Below are 18,263 nucleotides of genomic sequence, written 5' to 3'. Positions count from 1 at the left end.
TCGTAAGTAGTTACAAGTAAAACAGAAAAATTACTCTTGAGATGATAAAATAGATAAATATATTTAATATTGATATATAAAAAAAGTCTGAATGATCTCCACACTAGGTCTTCTCAAAATAATGTCATGTTCGTGGAATTTTAGTTTCACCAATCTAGAAGAATAGAAGCGAGCAGTAATACAGAAGAACAAATTATGAGAATAAAGGGAAAATGTATCATACGAAATTGACAGTATATCATAGAAAATTTCCTACAGAAACAAGAAAGCTGTAGGAGGGAAACAGCTACTCTATGGAGGATTAGGAATAGGGGTTACTCTAAAATTGCATGCTGCCTTGGAGCAGATATTATTATCTACCAGAGAAGCTGATAGTGTTTAAAACTTAACTGTGAGATACATGTAATACTTAAGGGTCTCATAAACCTCTGGGATTATGACAAGTACATGAAAAGAAACCAATTTCTAATCTGAAAAAAAATCACATCTTAAAAGTGCATTTACTGTGTCACTGGAATTATGGATGATTTGGCAGGGGGTGAGGAATGTGGCATAGAAGGAAGGTGTGGATGGTGTTCATCATTGTGTCTCTCCCTACATCTCTCATGAGAGAAATACTAGAAAAGATAACGTTATGGCACATATACAGAAGGTGACACTTATAAAATGGCCTGCACATTTACAAATTGTCAACTGGGAAATAACCAGTAAAAATAATAGTGTGGTTACATCTTTCATAACGGAAGCTTTGTTTTGGCATTTACTTCACTATTTAGATAGCCTTATTTCATTTAAACAAAAATATTATTTCTCCGTAAAACAGGATATTGGAGAATAATTTTCTGGAAAAGTGAATTACCTTAGATTATGGAGCCATAGACTAACATTTGGGAGCCCCCTCCCCCACTAAAAAATCCAAGGCATCCCACTTTCCTAGCAGTGAGACAAAGTTAGTACTGAAGCCAGTTTTTTGAGATAGCATAATTAGAGAAAGTGAAGTAAACAAAAAAAATTTAGAGAAATGATTATAATGTAATTAGAGATACAGAGTATTGCTTTCATTAAAGAAAAAAAGGTTATACGTAAAGAAAGGGGTCCCTGGGTGGTGTGAATGGTTAAATAATTGAGCACTAGCCAAAAGGTTGGTGGTTTGACCCCACCCAGAGGTGCCTCAGAAGACAGTCCTGGCAATCTGCTTCCAAAAGGTCATAACCCTAAAAACCCTATGGAGAAGTTCTACTCTGCACATGTGGGGTTGCCATGAGTTGGCGTCAACTTGATGGCACCCAACAACAACAACAACAAGCTTCCAAAGGGGAATAGTATGTCACAAATAATGGATGGGGAAAAAGAATGACATCAGATATCTCAATGCAACAACATTGAGAAGAAGTTAGAACTTCTAACAGAAGTTAGAAGATAATGCCTTCAAAACATTGAGGGAAAATTATTTTCAGTCTAGAATTTTATACCCAGTCATACTATTATTCAAATGTGGGAGGAAAGCAAAGATGTCTGCAGATAGGTCAATGCTCAAAAAAACTGACTCCCATGCACCCTTTCTTAGGAAGCTCCTCAAAGTTACACTCTACCTAAACAGTGAAGTAAATCAAGAAATATAAAAACAAGGGATTCAAGAAACAGGTAATCCAAGAGAGATCAGAGTCAAAAGTAATATCCACAAGGATAATCTCAGACAAAAGTTCTGCAGCAGGGAAAGGAGACATTCAATCCAATTTGGAACAGGAGGTTGATGGGCTCCGTGAGGGTTACTTGCAGAAAACAAGAATAAATAAAATTATCTGACAGGCTAGACTATGTGGAACATTGTACTGACAAGCATATTACAGAGCTTTGTGGCATGGGACAGTTTAGTCAAATATTCAAATAAAACTAAGCAATTGTCAACTTCAGGGAAAAACAAAAATGTCTTTAAAAAAAAGGAAATACAAGAACGATGCGTGATATACCGCTTGGCTCAGCCGTGAACAATATGTAGTCATACTAGTTATAACTCTGGATAAAAATTTAATTGAAAATAAAGCTATAACTAAATACTGAGCAAAGTCGTCTCTGGGAAAGCAGGCTAAGCAGTGAGGAGAAGAGGGATAATGGATAGCTGTTTTGGGTTTTAAGCCTTGTCAGCATTATTTTAATGTTAAAATGAATGCATGCAACTTGGAAGGAAAGAGGTAACAGCAAACTTGTGATTCACTCCCTCCTACTGAGGTGATAGCTAAGGGAATAATGAGCTTTGACCAGACCTTCTTGTATATATAAAAATGATACATATTTGTGTCTGTTTTCTATTCACTGGACTTCTACACAGTGGACATCTACAAGGAAAGCCCTTAGCACACCTTTTCTCTATATATGGTTTATTTAAAAAAATATATATGTATATACATAATGGAAACCCTGGTGCCTTGTGGTTAAGTGCTATGGCTGCTAACCAAAGGGTCGGCAGTTTGAATCTGCCAGGTGCTCCTTGGAAACTCTATGGGGCAGTTCTACTCTGTCCTATAGGGTTTCTATGAGTCGGAATCGACTTGACGGCACTGGGTTTGTTTGTTTGTTTTTATATATATAATGGAGTTTATAGATTTATGTGCCATAGATGACAAGAGAAAGAGATTTAATCATATAGGCATTTCCTATCTTTATAACTGTTAGAGTACAAAAATGTGGTGTTCCAAAAAAAAAAAAAAAAAAGAAAAAACCAGCTTTCTTTGTGAACATTATTTCTGCAAACATCATTCAAAACTCCTCTGTTAACTCAAAACTAAAAGTAATTTTAAGGAGACAGGGATAATTCTGGAAGCTATATTTGACAGATCCCAGCTCCTCCAGGAAGAAATATTACATGCATATCTGATTTTACTTGTACCATTTGAATCATTAGTAAGCTTTGGTGTTGGTAAGTTTTATGATTTAATTAATTCTGCTTTGACATGTCTACCCTTCGTGGAAATACAATAATATTTGTAAAAAAAATTAATAACTACACTTAGTTTTCCAGTTTGACATGGAAAGAACTTGGAAGTTGCCATTTCTGTTCTCACAACAAGGAAAAAAATCTCAACAAACTGAAAACAACTTTTCCTGGAAAAAAAAAAACCATTGCCGTCGGGTTGACTCCGACTCATAAAAAAAACCCTATATGACGGAGTAGAATTGCCCCACAGCCATAAGGAATTGCGGTCACAGGGAAAACTGCTGCACTGAAAAGTGGCGAGACAGACAAAATGATAAAGGCAATTCAATGGAAAAATGACAGTCTTTTCAACAAATAGTGCTGGAGCAATTGGACATCTAGATTAAAAAAAAAAAGATTCTAGACTCAGAGCTATAGATTACTTATAGTTCATAGAAACTTTTTTAAGATAGCATAGGAGAAAATCTAGGTGACCTTGGGTTTGACATTTGAGGTTTTAGATATAACACCATTCGATTCAGATATCACACTTCTGGGCATTTACCCAAAAGAGTTGAAAATTTATGTCCATACAAAAACCTGCACGGAGATGTTTATAGCAGTTTTATTAATAATTGCCCCAAATTGGAAGCAACCAAGATGTCCTTCAATAAGTGAATGAATCAACGAACTGTGTTCCATTGCATAATGGGATGCTATTTAGTGATAAAAAGGAAATGAGTTATCAAGCCCCAAAAAGACATGGAGGAACCTTAAATTCATATTGCTAAGCGAAGGAAGCCTCTCCGAAAAGGCTACCTAATGTATGATTCCAATGATATGATATTCTGGATAAGGCAAAACCACAGAGACAATAAAAAGATTAGTGGTGGCCCAGGGTGTGGAAGAGGGGATGGGGTGGGAGGAGGAATGACTAGATGGAACACGAGAGATTTTTAGGGCAGTGAAGCTATCCTGTCTGCTATTGTAATGGTGAGCACATGACATTATGCATTTGTCAAAACCCACAGAACTATACAACACAAAGAGTGAAACCCCATGTAAATTAAGGATGTTAGTTAGTGATAAGATATCAGTATTGATTCATCAATTGTAAGAAATATACCACACCAATGCAAGACGTTAATAGCAGGAGAAACTGTGGCCAGGGGGAGAGGAACTATATGGGAACTTTCTGTATTTTCTCCTCAATTTTTTTGTACACCTAAAAAGGAAAGTCTATTGCTTAAAAAAGACATAGTGGAAAAAAAAAACCCAGAAGTACATATTTACCAAACTTCTAGATGGGGAAGGCAATCTGATCTTTGAAGCAAGGTTAGAAATCACAGAGGAAAAGATGGCTAGATTTCACCACAAAACTATTAAAAATACATCTATTAAAAAATGAATAAAACTAAAGGAAATTGACAAATAATAAAAACCATTCATAGCAAATATGAAAAATATATATAAATAAATATGGAGGACACTTAAATCTATTGGACAAATACAAAAACCTCACTGAAAAAGGCAAAGCACATAATTTACATAAGCAACATATAACCAATAGCAACAAATGAAAATATTCATCCTTATTAGCAATCAAAGAAATGTAAATTGAATGATGCACTTTTAATCACATAGAAAGATATCAATTAATTTAATTCAGTACAGGTAAGAGTTTAGACTGCAGGATGGTATAAAACAGTACAACTCTTTAGAAAAACCCTTTAACAATATGCATCGAGAGCCTTAAAAATGTAGGTACTTTAGAACTAATGGAGCGCTGATGGAGCAGTGGTTAAGAGCTGCAGCTGCTAATCAAAAGGTCAGCAGTTTGAATCCATCAGCCGCTCCTTGGAAACCCTACAGGGCAGTTCCACTCTTACAGAGGGTCACTATGAGTCGGAATTAACTTCACAGCAACGGGTTTGGTTTGGTATTTAGAACTAATACAGCCAATTCTGAGACTCTCACCTTCAAAAAAATCCTAAATAGGGAAAAAGCATTATACATAAAATGTTCACTACTACAATGTTTACATTAACAAGAAAATAAAAGAAGGAAAAAAACTAAATGCTTATGATGATATTTAAGTAACCAAGAAGAGACACTTACTGGATGAAATATTCTACATTAGATATCAATGTTAATATAATTATCAAAGGTGTATAATATCCAAAGAAAAATTTATAATGAGTGAACAGAGCTGGTTTCAACTTGGCATAAGCAGAAATATTCCAACTACATTAAAAAATAAATTGATAAAAGTAATGTATACGCCCAGTCCAAAATTGGTCAAAGGACTTGAATAGATATTTCACCAAAGAGAACATTCAAATGGCCAAAAAGCACATGAAAAGATGTTCAACCTCATTAGCCATTGTTGTTTTGTGCCACTGAGTCAATTCTGACTCCTAAAGACCCTATAGCACAAAGTAGAACTGCCCCCATAGGGTTTCCTAGAATGAAAATCTTTACAGAAGACTGCCAGGTCTTTCTTTTCTCCCATGGAGCCGCTGGTGGGTTCAAACCTCTGACCTTTCTGTTAGCATCCAAGTGCATAACCATTATGCAACCAGGGCTCCTTCATCAATCATTAGGGAGATGCATATCAAAACCACAATGTGGTACCACCTTGCCTCCATTAGAATGACAAAGATTAAAAAAAAAAGAAAAACAATAGGTGTTAGTGAAGTTGTGGAGAAACTGAAACTCTCATCCATTGCTATTGCAAATGTAAAATGGTATACAGCCACTGTGGAAAGTAGTTTGGCAGTTCCTCAAAAAGTTGAATATAGAACTACCATATGACCCAGCAATCCAATTGTAGGTATGTACCCAAAAAATTGAAAGCAGGAACACAAACAGAAACCTGTACACCAATGTTCACTATAGCATTTTTCACAACAGCCAAAAGCTGGAAACATCATAAAGGTCCATCAACAGATGAATGGATAAACAAAATGTGGTACATACATACAATGTAATATTAAAGCAAACAAAACAAAACCAAATCTATTGCCGTCAAGTCGATTCCAACTCACAGTCTGAATACTGACCCTATAGGACAGAGTAGAACTGCCCCATAGGGTTCCCAAGGAGCCAGCTGGTGGATTTGAACTGCTGACCTTTTGGTTAGCAGACAAGCTTTTAACTCCTGTGCCACCAGGGCTCAACATGATAATACTCAGCCATAAAGAAGAATGAAGTCCTGATGCATGCCACGAGATGGATGAACCTTAAAAACATTATGCTAATAGAAATAAGTCAATTGCGAAAGGATCTCACATGAAATAAGCAAATATACAGAAACCAAAAGTGGGTGGGTGGGGGAGGAATGAGGGAATTTTTGCTTAGAGGGCACTGAGTTTATGTTAATTGTGGAACAATCTGAAAAAGGACAGAGCAAATGGTTGCACAACTTGAAGAATGTAATCTCTGCTACTAAATTATACAAGAAGAAATTGTTGAATTGGTGTATGATTTCTTGTGTATATTTTTATCACAGCAAAAAATAACGTATAGAGTAAAAAAAGGTAAAATATCAAAATATTAAGAAAACACTACATATTGTCATTCACGATGATTTTTTGTTTTCTACATTTTCCAATATTCCTGAATGATGATATATTCAGTTTTAATTGTCAAATAAGAAAATTTTAATTTGCTTCACATAAAAGATCATCTACCTAATTCAGAAAACAAAATTCGACTGATTACTTTCCCTCCCAAAAAGATAACTTAAAACAAGGGAAAAAAAACTTTAACTTCATAGAGCCTCACCTTTAGCTGTGCAATCTCTAACTCTGGATTTTATATGATAGTGAAATAAACTATCTTACTGACTGCCAAATGCAATTATTAATTGATATGATGCACATCTCTATTTTATTATTAAAGACAATTTAACTTAATACCAGAATAAAAACAAAATAGTATAAAATCCCCATTGCCGTTGAGTAGATTCTGACTCATAGTGACCCTACGGGACAGAGGAGAACTGCCCCATAGGGTTTCCAAGAAATAGCTGGTGGATTTGAACTGCTGGCCTTTTGGTTGGCAGCCATAGCTCTTAACTATTGTACCACCAGGGCTCCAGATTAGACTTTTTGTCTTCTCATGAAAAATACTTAAGTATGTATGATTTAAAAAAAGCAATGTCAAAACATGTCAAAAGTATGATTTGCAGAGTTCATCAGTTTTACCCTTGAATATTTGGAGAAGTGAGTAAATATCCTACAAATAATCAAAACTTTTAATGTGATCATTCCTCTTTACAAGTCCTTAGTCCTTTAATAATTCATCCTTTTGGAATAAAAGTATTTTCTTAATAAAATTTTCATCATTTTATTTTTATTCAATGTGTCTTATTTTAATAATCTATATTTTGCTTCAATTATTGAAAATTTGCCCACAAAATAAGTGAAGTACTAAACTGCCCTTCATTTTTAATTCTATACTACTTTTTTTTTTAGCAAGAGCCACTCACCTGAGAATATATCTGTTATTGGTCAAAATTCAATCTCAGAGACTCATAATTTAAGTTTCACACAAAGAATATGATAATTTTACTTTCTAGTATTTCTATTTCTGAAGAATACATATCATATTCTGACTTTTAAAAAATTTAGTTGCTAAAGTATAAGTATTTGCCTATCCCCAGCAATATGAATGTTTCACATACATACCAGTCGCTTGAATATAACATGTGGAAATAAGTGGCCCTGTCTTTGGGCTTGGTGTAGAGCTTGACAAATGAGCTTTACGGTAATCTTCTGAAGCACCCATGAAATTAACTCGAACTTGAAAGGTAAAGTTCAATGTTGCCACCTGAGAGACAAAAAATACATCATACTTGTGACTGTTTTCTCTGTGAGAGATAGATACCAATAATTCAGCAAATCAGGAGTTAAAAGAAAAAGTTCTCAAAAAAGAAAATAGTCTTGTGATAATTAAAAGGTACATTTAAAACAATTCATTTATTTTTCATGAATCAAAAATTAATTCTTAAATTTAATTAAGTAATCAAATAATCAATTTAATTGATTAAAATAATTCCTATTGACTCAAAATGGACCAAAGACCTAAATATAAAACTTGAAACTATAAAACTGGTAGAAGAAAATTTAGGAGAAAATCCTTGTGATCCTGGGTTAGACAAAGATTTCTAAATGAAATAACAAAAGCACCATGTATAAAAGAAAAACTGATTAAATTGAATTTTACCAAATTTTAAAATGTCTGGCCAGTGAAAGACAGAGTTAAAAGAATAAAATTATAAGCCACAGACACAATACTGACAAAACTAAACAAAATTTGTATCCAAGGTACATAATGAACACTGAAAGCTCGAAAAAAAAAAGCAAACTACCTAATAATAAAATAGTCAAAAGATACAAAAAATACTTAAGAAGAAAGAAATAACACATTAACATATGCAAAGATGCTCAACATTATTAGACATTAGAGAAATGCAAATTGAAGCCACGTGAGATACCACTTCACACCTATCACAATGGCTTAAAACAACAAAGTACAAAACCAAGAGCTGGTGAAGACGTGGGAATGCAAAATTCCACGGCCACTTTGGAAACAGTATGCAAATTGTTCAGAAAGTAAAATATTTACTTAACATAAACCTGCTGCTGTCAATTCTGACTTATAGCCACCCTATAGGACACAGTGGTGGTGTAGTGGTTAAGTGCTATGGCTGCTAACCCAGAGGTCGGCAGTTCGAATCCGCCAGGTGCTCCTTGGAAACTCTATCGGGCAGGTCTACTCTGTCCTATAGGGTGGCTATGAGTTGGAATCGACTCAACAGCAGTAGGTTTGGTTTTTTTGGTTTATAGGATGCAGTAGAACTGCCCCATTGGGTTTCCAAGGAGCAGCTGGTAGATTCAAACCACCAACCTTTTGGTGAGCAGCCCAGCTCTTAACCACTGTGCCACCAGGGCTCCAAGACATTGCTAGACAAGCAGAAGTTAAGGGAATTTGTAACCACCAGATGTTATCATTCAAGGAGAGGAGCATCTTAGGTTGAAAACGGATATTCTAGAGAAGGAAGGATTTCAGGGCCCAGGCCAAGATTGGTAAACAAAACTGCTTATGAATAAAAAGGGCTCAAATGTCCTTTCCTCTAAACCTTGAGGAATTTGTTCATAGCTTTCTTTAAGAATGACTGTAAAGTCAGAATAACCTTTGTGAAAGGTTTACCTAAAAGTTGCATTCCATTAAAGGGCAGACAAAAGATAAAAGGTAAAAAGATAAAAGTTGGCAAAAGAAAAATTCTCTTCCATATTCAAGAGCTTCAGGGCAAATATAGAGCTTCAAAGAAGAACGCTGTAGACAGCCGCAGAGAAACTGAGCCACAGCATAATAACAACCCTCTGCCATGGGGCAGAACTTGGGCAAGGTTAGTAACAGGGAAAGATCTATTCAAAGTGTTGGTCAATAGAACTTTCCGTGACGACAGAAATGCTGTGCATTGTCCAGAATGGTAGCCATTAGCCATGTGGATATTGATATGTGGATATTGAGCCCTTGAAAAGTGACTGTTTGCTATTCTGAATGAGGAAATACATTTTGAATTTTATGTAAATTTTAATTAATTCAAGGTTTAATTTAAATATCCACATGTGGCCTGTGGTTACTATAGGAAAGTGCAACTCTAAAAAACGTGTGAGTGGTACACAAAGAAAAGAGGGACTTGAATGACTTAGAGTAAACAAACCAGTCCAGTCAAACATGCCAAATGCAACTGCAATTGCCCACCAGAACTTTTGACTGCACCAAAACCTGGTGCAGTGTGAGAAAGGAAGGGTTACAACTACAAATCAGACCTTTATCATTGATTTCATAATTTTCTGCTACACTGGTCAACCAAAAGAGCTCCCATTGGCTATTAACATTTCTAGAAGAAAAAAAAAAAACAGGACTTACAGCTAGCTGTAAATAAAGGACATTTGAAACAACTGGAAACCAGATAATCAATCCACCTCGCTGACACACATTTATGGAGCAATTTTCATAAAGTGTGCTATCTCTGTAGAATTTTATATGTCCTTTTCATTGTTGGAATGAGCAGGACATGGCAGTCTGCTTCAGTAAAGATTACAATCTTGGAAACCCTATGGAGCAGTTCTACGCTGCACTTGGGGTCACTATGAGTCGAATCAACTCGATGGCAAAGAATATTTTTTTCTATTACACTAAGTCACTATCTCCTTAAAATACCCAGAAAGTGTAGAACAATTCAAAATTTTAAGCAAAAGTTCGGCAGTCCAGATATTTGCAAATATATACACTATATGTTAGTTTTAAAATCATTTTTTAGAATACTAGAAGTCACAATCTAAATATTAAGAAATAGGTTTACAAGTTTTTAATTGATGACAGCGTTAAATAGTAAATTGAAGTCCACAAAATAAAAGTATCAAATTGCATATGCATCCTCCCAAAAAATCATGTAATGGATTTAAATTAGCATACAGATTATTCTAATTTTCAGCAATCATTTAAATTAAATGCCTTTGTGGGTAAACAAAGACAACGAAAACATATTTCTATTGTATAAAAATATATGATGACAATATAGATCTATTAAGAAAACATATAACTTGGTCTTGATACACTTAAAAAATACATAAATGCATATATATACATATAGTGTGTATATATATATATATACTGCAAAAACCTTATTAGTTTTTTTCCCCTTATTGAAGATTGTGTGTGTACGCATGTGTACAATTCTGTGCACATGCATGTACAAGATGCAGGTGTGGGGCAGTATAATGATTTACTTCAATGCTCCAAAATATTATCTTGTCATCTAAGGATTATTTTCCTTTTTTAAATTAAGAAATTGTTTTTATCAAAATTGTAAGAATACGTGTTGGAAAAAACTCAAAAAATCTTAGAAAGTTTATTTTGAAAATTAGTATCCCCTTCCCTTCATCAACTCACACGCATGTGCACACACACACACATCCAGATACAATCATTTCCACCTGTTTTAGCTGTTTCTTCTAGCTTCACCTCAATGTAGTTACATTTGGTGATCTGACGTAATTTTCCTGGATGTTGTAAATCCTAACCTCTGCCTGTGGTTTAATGAGGCAAGATTAGGTTATGTTAAAGAGGATTAGGGTGGGATGCAACACCCTTACTCAGGTCACAGCCCTGATCTGATGTAAGGGGAGTTTCCCTGCGGCATGGCCTGCATCACCTTTTATCTTACAAGAGATAAAAGGGGAGAGAAGTGAACAGAGAGATAGGGGCCTCATATCACCAAGAAAGAAGAGCTAGGAGAATAGCACATCCTTTGGAGCTGAAAAGCTCCTACACAAGGGGAAGATTGATGACAAGGACCTTCCCCCAGAATCCACAAAGAGAGAAAGCCTTCCATTGGAATTGGCACCCTGAATTTGAACTTCTAGCCTTCTAGACTGTGAGAGAATAAATTTCTGTTTGTTAAAGCCATCCACTTGTGGTATTTCAGTTATAGCATCATTGGGTAACTAAGACACCTCCTAAGGTCAGGAAGAAGATAAAGATGTTCGTTCTCATCACTTTTATTCAACATTATACTAGAAGTTCTAGAAATTAGGCACTAAACACAAATAAAAGGCACGTAGATTGGAAAGAAAGAAGTAAACATATGTCTATTTGCAGATGATATGCTCTTATATTCAGAAAATCATAAGGAATCTGTTAACAAATTATTAGAACTAATAAACGAGTCAACATGGTTGCAAGACACAAGCTCGATGATGAAAATCACTTGTTTTCCTTTAGACTTGCAAATAACAATCCACAGTGAAATTCAGAAAACTTTTCCATTTACAACAGGATCGCAAGAATTCATTTCTCAGGAATAAATTTAACAAAAGAAATAGAAAAGTTGTACACTGGAAATTATAAAATATTTTTGAAAGAAATTAAAGACCTAAGTAAATGGAAAAACACCTTGTACTCATGGATGGGAAGACTTAATATTGCTAAGACAGCACTACTCCCCAAGCTGGTGGACAAATTCTTCATAACCCTTATCAAAGTCCCAGACGAATTTTTACATAAATTGGCAAGCTGAACCTAAAATTCATATGAAAACACAAGATACCCAAATTAGAAAAAAAATATTGAAATAGAACAAAACCGGAGAACTCACATTGCCAATTTCTAAAATTACTAGAAAGCTACAGTAATCAAGACATTGTGGTACTGAGATAAAGACAGACATAGAGATAAATGGAATAGAATTGAGATACCAGAAATAAACCCCTACATTTAAAGTCCATTGATTTTTGACAAGGATGGCAATACAATTCGACGGGATAAAATGATCTTTTCAAAATATGGTTCAGGAACATTCATATGCAAAAGAATGACGCTTGACCCTTACCTTACACCACAGACAAAAATTAACTCAAAATGGTTAATAGGCCTAAATGTAAGAACTATAAAACTCGTTGAAGCAAACAAAGAATCAATCTTTATGACTTGCATTAGACAACAGATTCTTACATACGACACCAAACGCATAAGTGAGAAAAGAAAAATAGATACATTGGACTTTTGGCACATTTGTCTATTACATTGGCAATGATAATACCCAGTGTGAAGAAGATAGAAAGAAAGAACAGCATGGTACCACACTAGATTGTAAACTCTCTACTATAACCCTCACCAAAACAAAACCTACTGCCGTAGAATAAATTTAGACTCATAGCGACTCTGTAGGACAATGTAGAACGGCCCCATAGGGTCTCCAAGGCTGTAATCTTTACAGAAGACTGCCACATTTTCTCCTGTCCCGATATTAATTCTGGATACTGTGCTCAATAAGTATTAACTGAATGATGACTATTTATGAAAGTATAAACTGACACAAGATCTGTGGTGGCAATTTGACTATGTTGTTGGTGTTACGTGCCAACAAGTCAGTTATATCTTATTTGAGTATATATACCAATAATTAAAATGCTTATACCATTTGCTTCATTGATTACAGTTCTAATTATCCAAAAGCAATAATAGAACAAATGACCAGAAATGAATGCTCGGGGATACTTCAATTTCATTTATTCATTGAATAGATATTTATTGATTTACTGATTGATGTGTATCAAAAATGTACTACCAATTCTAATATAATGGTGAACTATGTTATACTGTTTTCATCATTCGACAAATAATATAATTGATGGCATAATGGTATTTGAGCAGATAAAACTTCATACCTATTCCTGATAAAAAGTTGTGGTAAATTAGAAATAGCAAGATACTTCCCAACATGAGTTTAAAACATTAAATTCTTTCACAGGAAATCAGGCATAAGATAAGACTAATAAAATAATTTGACATGGTTCTGGGAATTCTAAACAATGTAATATAATAAGAAAAATGGAAAAGACAAACAGCAACATTTGCGGCCTATTAGACTATTCCTGTAAGATGAGGATAATTAGAATTAATCAAAGTTTAAAGTAAGAGAGTTTTAGCTCTTTAGCAACATTAATAGGTTTCAAAATATAATAGTATCAAAACACATAAAATCCAAATATTTACACTGAACAAAACCAAAACCAAAACCAAAACCAAACCTGTTGCTGTTGAGTCGATTCTGACTCATAGCAACCCTGTAGAACAGAGTAGAACTGCCCCATAGGGTTTCCAAGGCTGTAATCTTTATAGCAGACTGTCGCATCTTTCTCCTACAGAGTGTCTGGTGGGTTCGAACCACTGACCTTTCAGTTAGTAGCCAAGCACTTTAACCACTGTGCCACAGGTTCCTTACTTAACAAAATAACACAGGAAAATTACTACTTCAAGATATTTCACAATTTAGCTGAGGGGCAGACGATACTTTAGTAAAATGAAAGACATATTTTATTTCTGAATAGGAAGCCTCAATATAATAATCACTTCTCCCCAATTTTTTTTAGTAATTTAATGTAACACAAATCAAAATCCTCACAGAATGTTTAGCTATAAACTTGATAAAATGATTCTAAAATTTATAAACATGTGAAGATGGCAAATAATATTTTTAAAAAGATTCTGACTCACGGCGACTCCATGTGTACAGAGTAGAACTGCACTCCTTAGGGTTTTCAACGCCATGACCTTTCGGAAGCAGACTGCCAGGCCTGTCTTCTGAGGCACCTCTGGGTGGGTTCAAAGCACCAATCTTTTGGCTTGTGGTTGAGAGCTTAACTGTTTGTACCACACAGAGCTAACACCTGAAATTTTGCCCTTCCTTCTGGATGCATTCCAGGCAAGTTTTTTTCCTTTGATTGTGTTTGTTTATTTTTTGTTCTTTTTGTTTTGATTGTTGTTGTTTTCGAATCACTAACCATCAAGGGGACACTATAAAAATAATCAGTACCATAGCAGATACTGATTATTTATATCTTCACAGCATCTCCTTGGTAATTTCAGGTGGTGATTACAAGAGCATCAGGCACATCCCCCTAAAATAATACGTAGTAAGCACATCCTGGCTCGAATAGAAGCGATTTTTGTGTTAGCTTCAATTTTCCTCTTTCACAACGTGTCATATCCTGAATTTTCTAGAATGCATAACGGAGACCACAGGCCGTAGGTTCATTGTGAGTGCCCTCTTCACCTCTTGAGGCACTTCAGAAGCATGGGCCAGACACCTCTAGCAATAATTTCAATGAATTAAAGAGTATATACTCAGGCAAACTCACAAGCTAGGACCTGATCCACTACAAACAGAATTTAGGGGATATTTGATAACTTCTTGGTTGGAATTATCTAAAACTCTACTGCTCCCCAGTATTACATATGAGTATCAGAAAGCTGAACTTACTTCTTTGGGAGAAAATGCTAGGCCGCATTCCAGAGATGTATTTTCCTCTACCTCAAAAGAATATATGAATGGAAATTCAGGATTTGCAAACTCCGCTATAAAACAGAAAAAAAAATGTTCATAACAATCAAAAAGTAATTATTACTGAGTATCTGTGCAGAACTGTAAAAGGTCACTGGATAAAGAATAGCTCTTAATAGCAAGATGTTAACCAGTAAAACAGGTATCCAAACCTGGAACAAACATACATTCCATCAGCAACACTGGAAAGGTAAACTTATTAACAAAAACTCAAAAGTTCAAGAAACATATCACAGTCAAATTTAAGTGAATGTGAGAAGGAATAAAGGCCAAGAGCAATTAAATGACTGAATCTTAGGTCCAAGAACAGCTGGGAGACTCCCCCTCTAATGAAGATTGAAAAGGGAAGATCCAGACCTCCTCTGATGAATCAAGGAGTCTGCAAAGAAGACAACCACAATTTGTATGAGGAAACTTATTAATAAAATGGGATCATTCTAGGTACAAGGTCATATGGTAAGGATACAGAAATAACTGTCCCACAGTAATTAAATTTCAGGTTCAAAAATTGTAACCAATTATACGAACTTTGAAAAGGAACTACCGAAAGATCAAATATTATTTACAACAGAGCCAGAATCTTTGCTCTCACCTAAACAATTTTAAAGATCCTATTTTCTCCCTAAAATTTTTTACTAATTCATGGAATATTAACAGTTCCCATTGCCCCTGTCTGGAAACAAACTTAAATAACTCATATCAGTCTCCATCAACCCACTCAATTTTACTCACCCTTGGTGTGATGTAAAAACCATTAAACAACAAAAAAATCCATTAAGTGTATAGCATTAAAAGCATTGTTTGTGATGCAGGAAAAGATACACATATTATAAAGCAAAGAATGCCCACTTAGAATGGATATACAGAGAATATATAGAAAACATAAGAAAATAGATGAATAAATAAACAAAAGAAATATATTCATAAATATATTTGGAGTATAAATTTATAATTTATAAAATCTAAAATCCAAGCTAGCTTTAATAAATATTTCTTGAGTGCTTATTATACACACAACACTATATTGAACAAGTCTAAAAAAAAAAACAGAACAAGTCTAGTAGAACACAAAAATTTTAAGTGCAATCCTTGTTCTCATGGAGCACTTGCAATCGAGTAGGGCAGACAAAAATGTACAGAGCTTCCTTTGATACAAGGCATAATTTGGTTAGTGCTATAATAAAACTTAAACAAAACTGTAAGGGAGCAAAGAGAAAAAACGATGAATTTCAGCCTACTGGACTGGGGTAGGGATGGGGCTAATGACTCAAGACTCAAGACATTGGTGCTAGTTTGTGAAGGAGGATGGAATCTTAGACAGCAGAAATAGAAGGGCAGAAGCCATCCTTTGAGAAGGGAGGCCGAGCGCAATTGGAGGGAAATGAGTAATACAGTATGGCTGCAGCAGAGAGGTGGAGAGGTGACTGGAAAGATAAGATGAGATTATACCAAGTGGACTCAACATTTTCTATTACATCACTGTATCAAGGAATCCTGAAACAATCAATCCTTTGGTCAAAAACCAAAGTCTAATTTGTCAATGAAGGATATTATTACAAATATTTTAACACCTAAATGTCCCCAAGGCACAATTAGTCTCCCTTCACCTGGAAGGAAAGCCAGGAATAGGAGGAGGCTATGGAATGTGTAGCTAACTGCCTTCGTGAACAACTGCCTCCTTTGCCATGAGATCAGAAGAACTGAATAGTGGCTGGCTAGCAATACTTAACATTTTGACCAAATACTCTACAGAAGAATTCTGATCAAAAGGGGGGAAATGTACACAGAATTTCAAATTCTCATGGACTCCAGATTTTCTGGAGCCATGAAGGCTGGATGAACCCCTGAAACTAGTGCCCTGAGATAATCTTTAAACTTTAAACCAAAAATAAAGCAGAGAGGTGGAAACAAAGGCATTCTGCAGAGTAGCTCCATTGAACAAGGGAGGTGAGAGTAAAAGAGGCAGTGAGGGAAAATAAAGTGTTAAAATAACTAAAGTTCCTAATCCCTGAACTAAATAAATGAAATGCACTTATAGAAATTCATATCTTGTTTAAATCTAATTTAACATAAAGACTCCTAATACATGAATGAACATATACAGAGAGCTCTCCAAAGACGCTTACCTGAAATTCTTGAGCAATTTAACCAACAATTAATGACTGTATTTTCATTTATAGTAAATACTTATACTTAACTTACTATATCAAGTCAAATAATAAACAAAGTTATAGTCAAGTATTACCAAAGTCTTCTAATATTAATATTGACATATTTCTAGAGATAAAATCATATTGGCTTTACATAGTTTCACAAACAGGTATTTGTACACCATTGTTCATTAAAGCACTATTCACAATCGTCAAAAGTAGAAACAGCCTAAATGTCCAGCAACAGGTGAATGGATAAACCAAATGTGGCATATCCATACAATGGAATATTACTGAAATACAAATAAAAATGAAATCTAATTCATGCCGTAATGTGAATGAACCTTGGAAACACTATGCTGAGTGAAATAAGTCCGTCACAAAAGGAATATATTGTATGATCCCACTTGTATGAAATATCTAGAATAGGCAAGCGTATAGAGACCAAAGTTTATTAGTGCTTACTGGGAATGGGTGGGAGGGAGGTGATAAGGTGCTTAGGGGGTGCTGAGCTTCTATTAAGCGTGACAAAAAAACTTGAGTACAGATAAGGCTGATGGTTGAACAATACGATGAACATAAGTTAATGTCACTCAAATGTGAAGAATGTCAAAATGTACAAATACCTTGTTGCATATATATTTACACATTAAAAAAATGCACTTAGTTATTAAAAGTATTAAAGAATGATTGCCCTTGACTTGTAATATTTTTTTCCAGTTATACCTTGTTGTTGTTGTTGTTGTTGTTAGGTGACATCCAGTTGGTTCTGATTCATAGTGACCCTATGTACCAGAGAATCTTATACCTTAGGGCAACTTAAAACTGCTTTACTTTTATATTAATACTATTACAGAATAAAATACATACACGCCTTGTCTTTTAAATCCATAGCAAAATCTTCATATTCTTCTAGATCAAACTCCACCCTGGCACGTGTTATACCTCTGTTTTTTATTACAAATGGAATAACCTCAGTAGAGCCGACATAGGTGCCACAGAAATGAAAGACATTCTAGAATAAAAAAATAATAATAATCAGAGAGTTAATAATATATGAAAGAATGTAAACTGAAAATTATACTGTTATGTTTATTTACAGCAAAAAACTATATAAATCAGTCATTTTTTTTCTTCTTCTCCCAACCCCCTATGTGCAATCATTTACCAAATCCTGTTAATTTTACCACCTTCTTTACCTCTTATCCTTACTGTAACTGTATGGAATCAGTAACTTATCACTTTTCATTTAGTCTCCAAATTTTTCCCTTTCTCCAAT

General features: G+C 34.7%; 1 protein-coding gene across 4 annotated transcripts in view; it reads right to left on the bottom strand.

Moving 5' to 3' along the window:
- CFAP47 (cilia and flagella associated protein 47) overlaps positions 1-18,263 on the bottom strand; it is a 321,340-nt gene that overhangs the window by 246,272 nt on the left and 56,805 nt on the right. For all 4 annotated transcript variants that reach the window (XM_049871901.1, XM_049871902.1, XM_049871903.1 and 1 more), the window contains exons 20-22: positions 17,855-17,999; positions 14,754-14,848; positions 7,606-7,747 (exon numbers count right to left, since the gene is read on the bottom strand). In XM_049871901.1, the coding sequence (XP_049727858.1) occupies positions 7,606-7,747; positions 14,754-14,848; positions 17,855-17,999 (382 nt within the window). The remainder of the gene's footprint in view (positions 1-7,605; positions 7,748-14,753; positions 14,849-17,854; positions 18,000-18,263) is intronic.

This window comes from Elephas maximus, chromosome X (genome assembly GCF_024166365.1).
Source record: "Elephas maximus indicus isolate mEleMax1 chromosome X, mEleMax1 primary haplotype, whole genome shotgun sequence".
Classification (NCBI taxonomy): Eukaryota; Metazoa; Chordata; class Mammalia; order Proboscidea; family Elephantidae; genus Elephas; species Elephas maximus.
The sequence above is the reverse complement of the archived record's forward strand: the minus strand, read 5'-3'. Positions and strand labels throughout refer to the sequence as shown.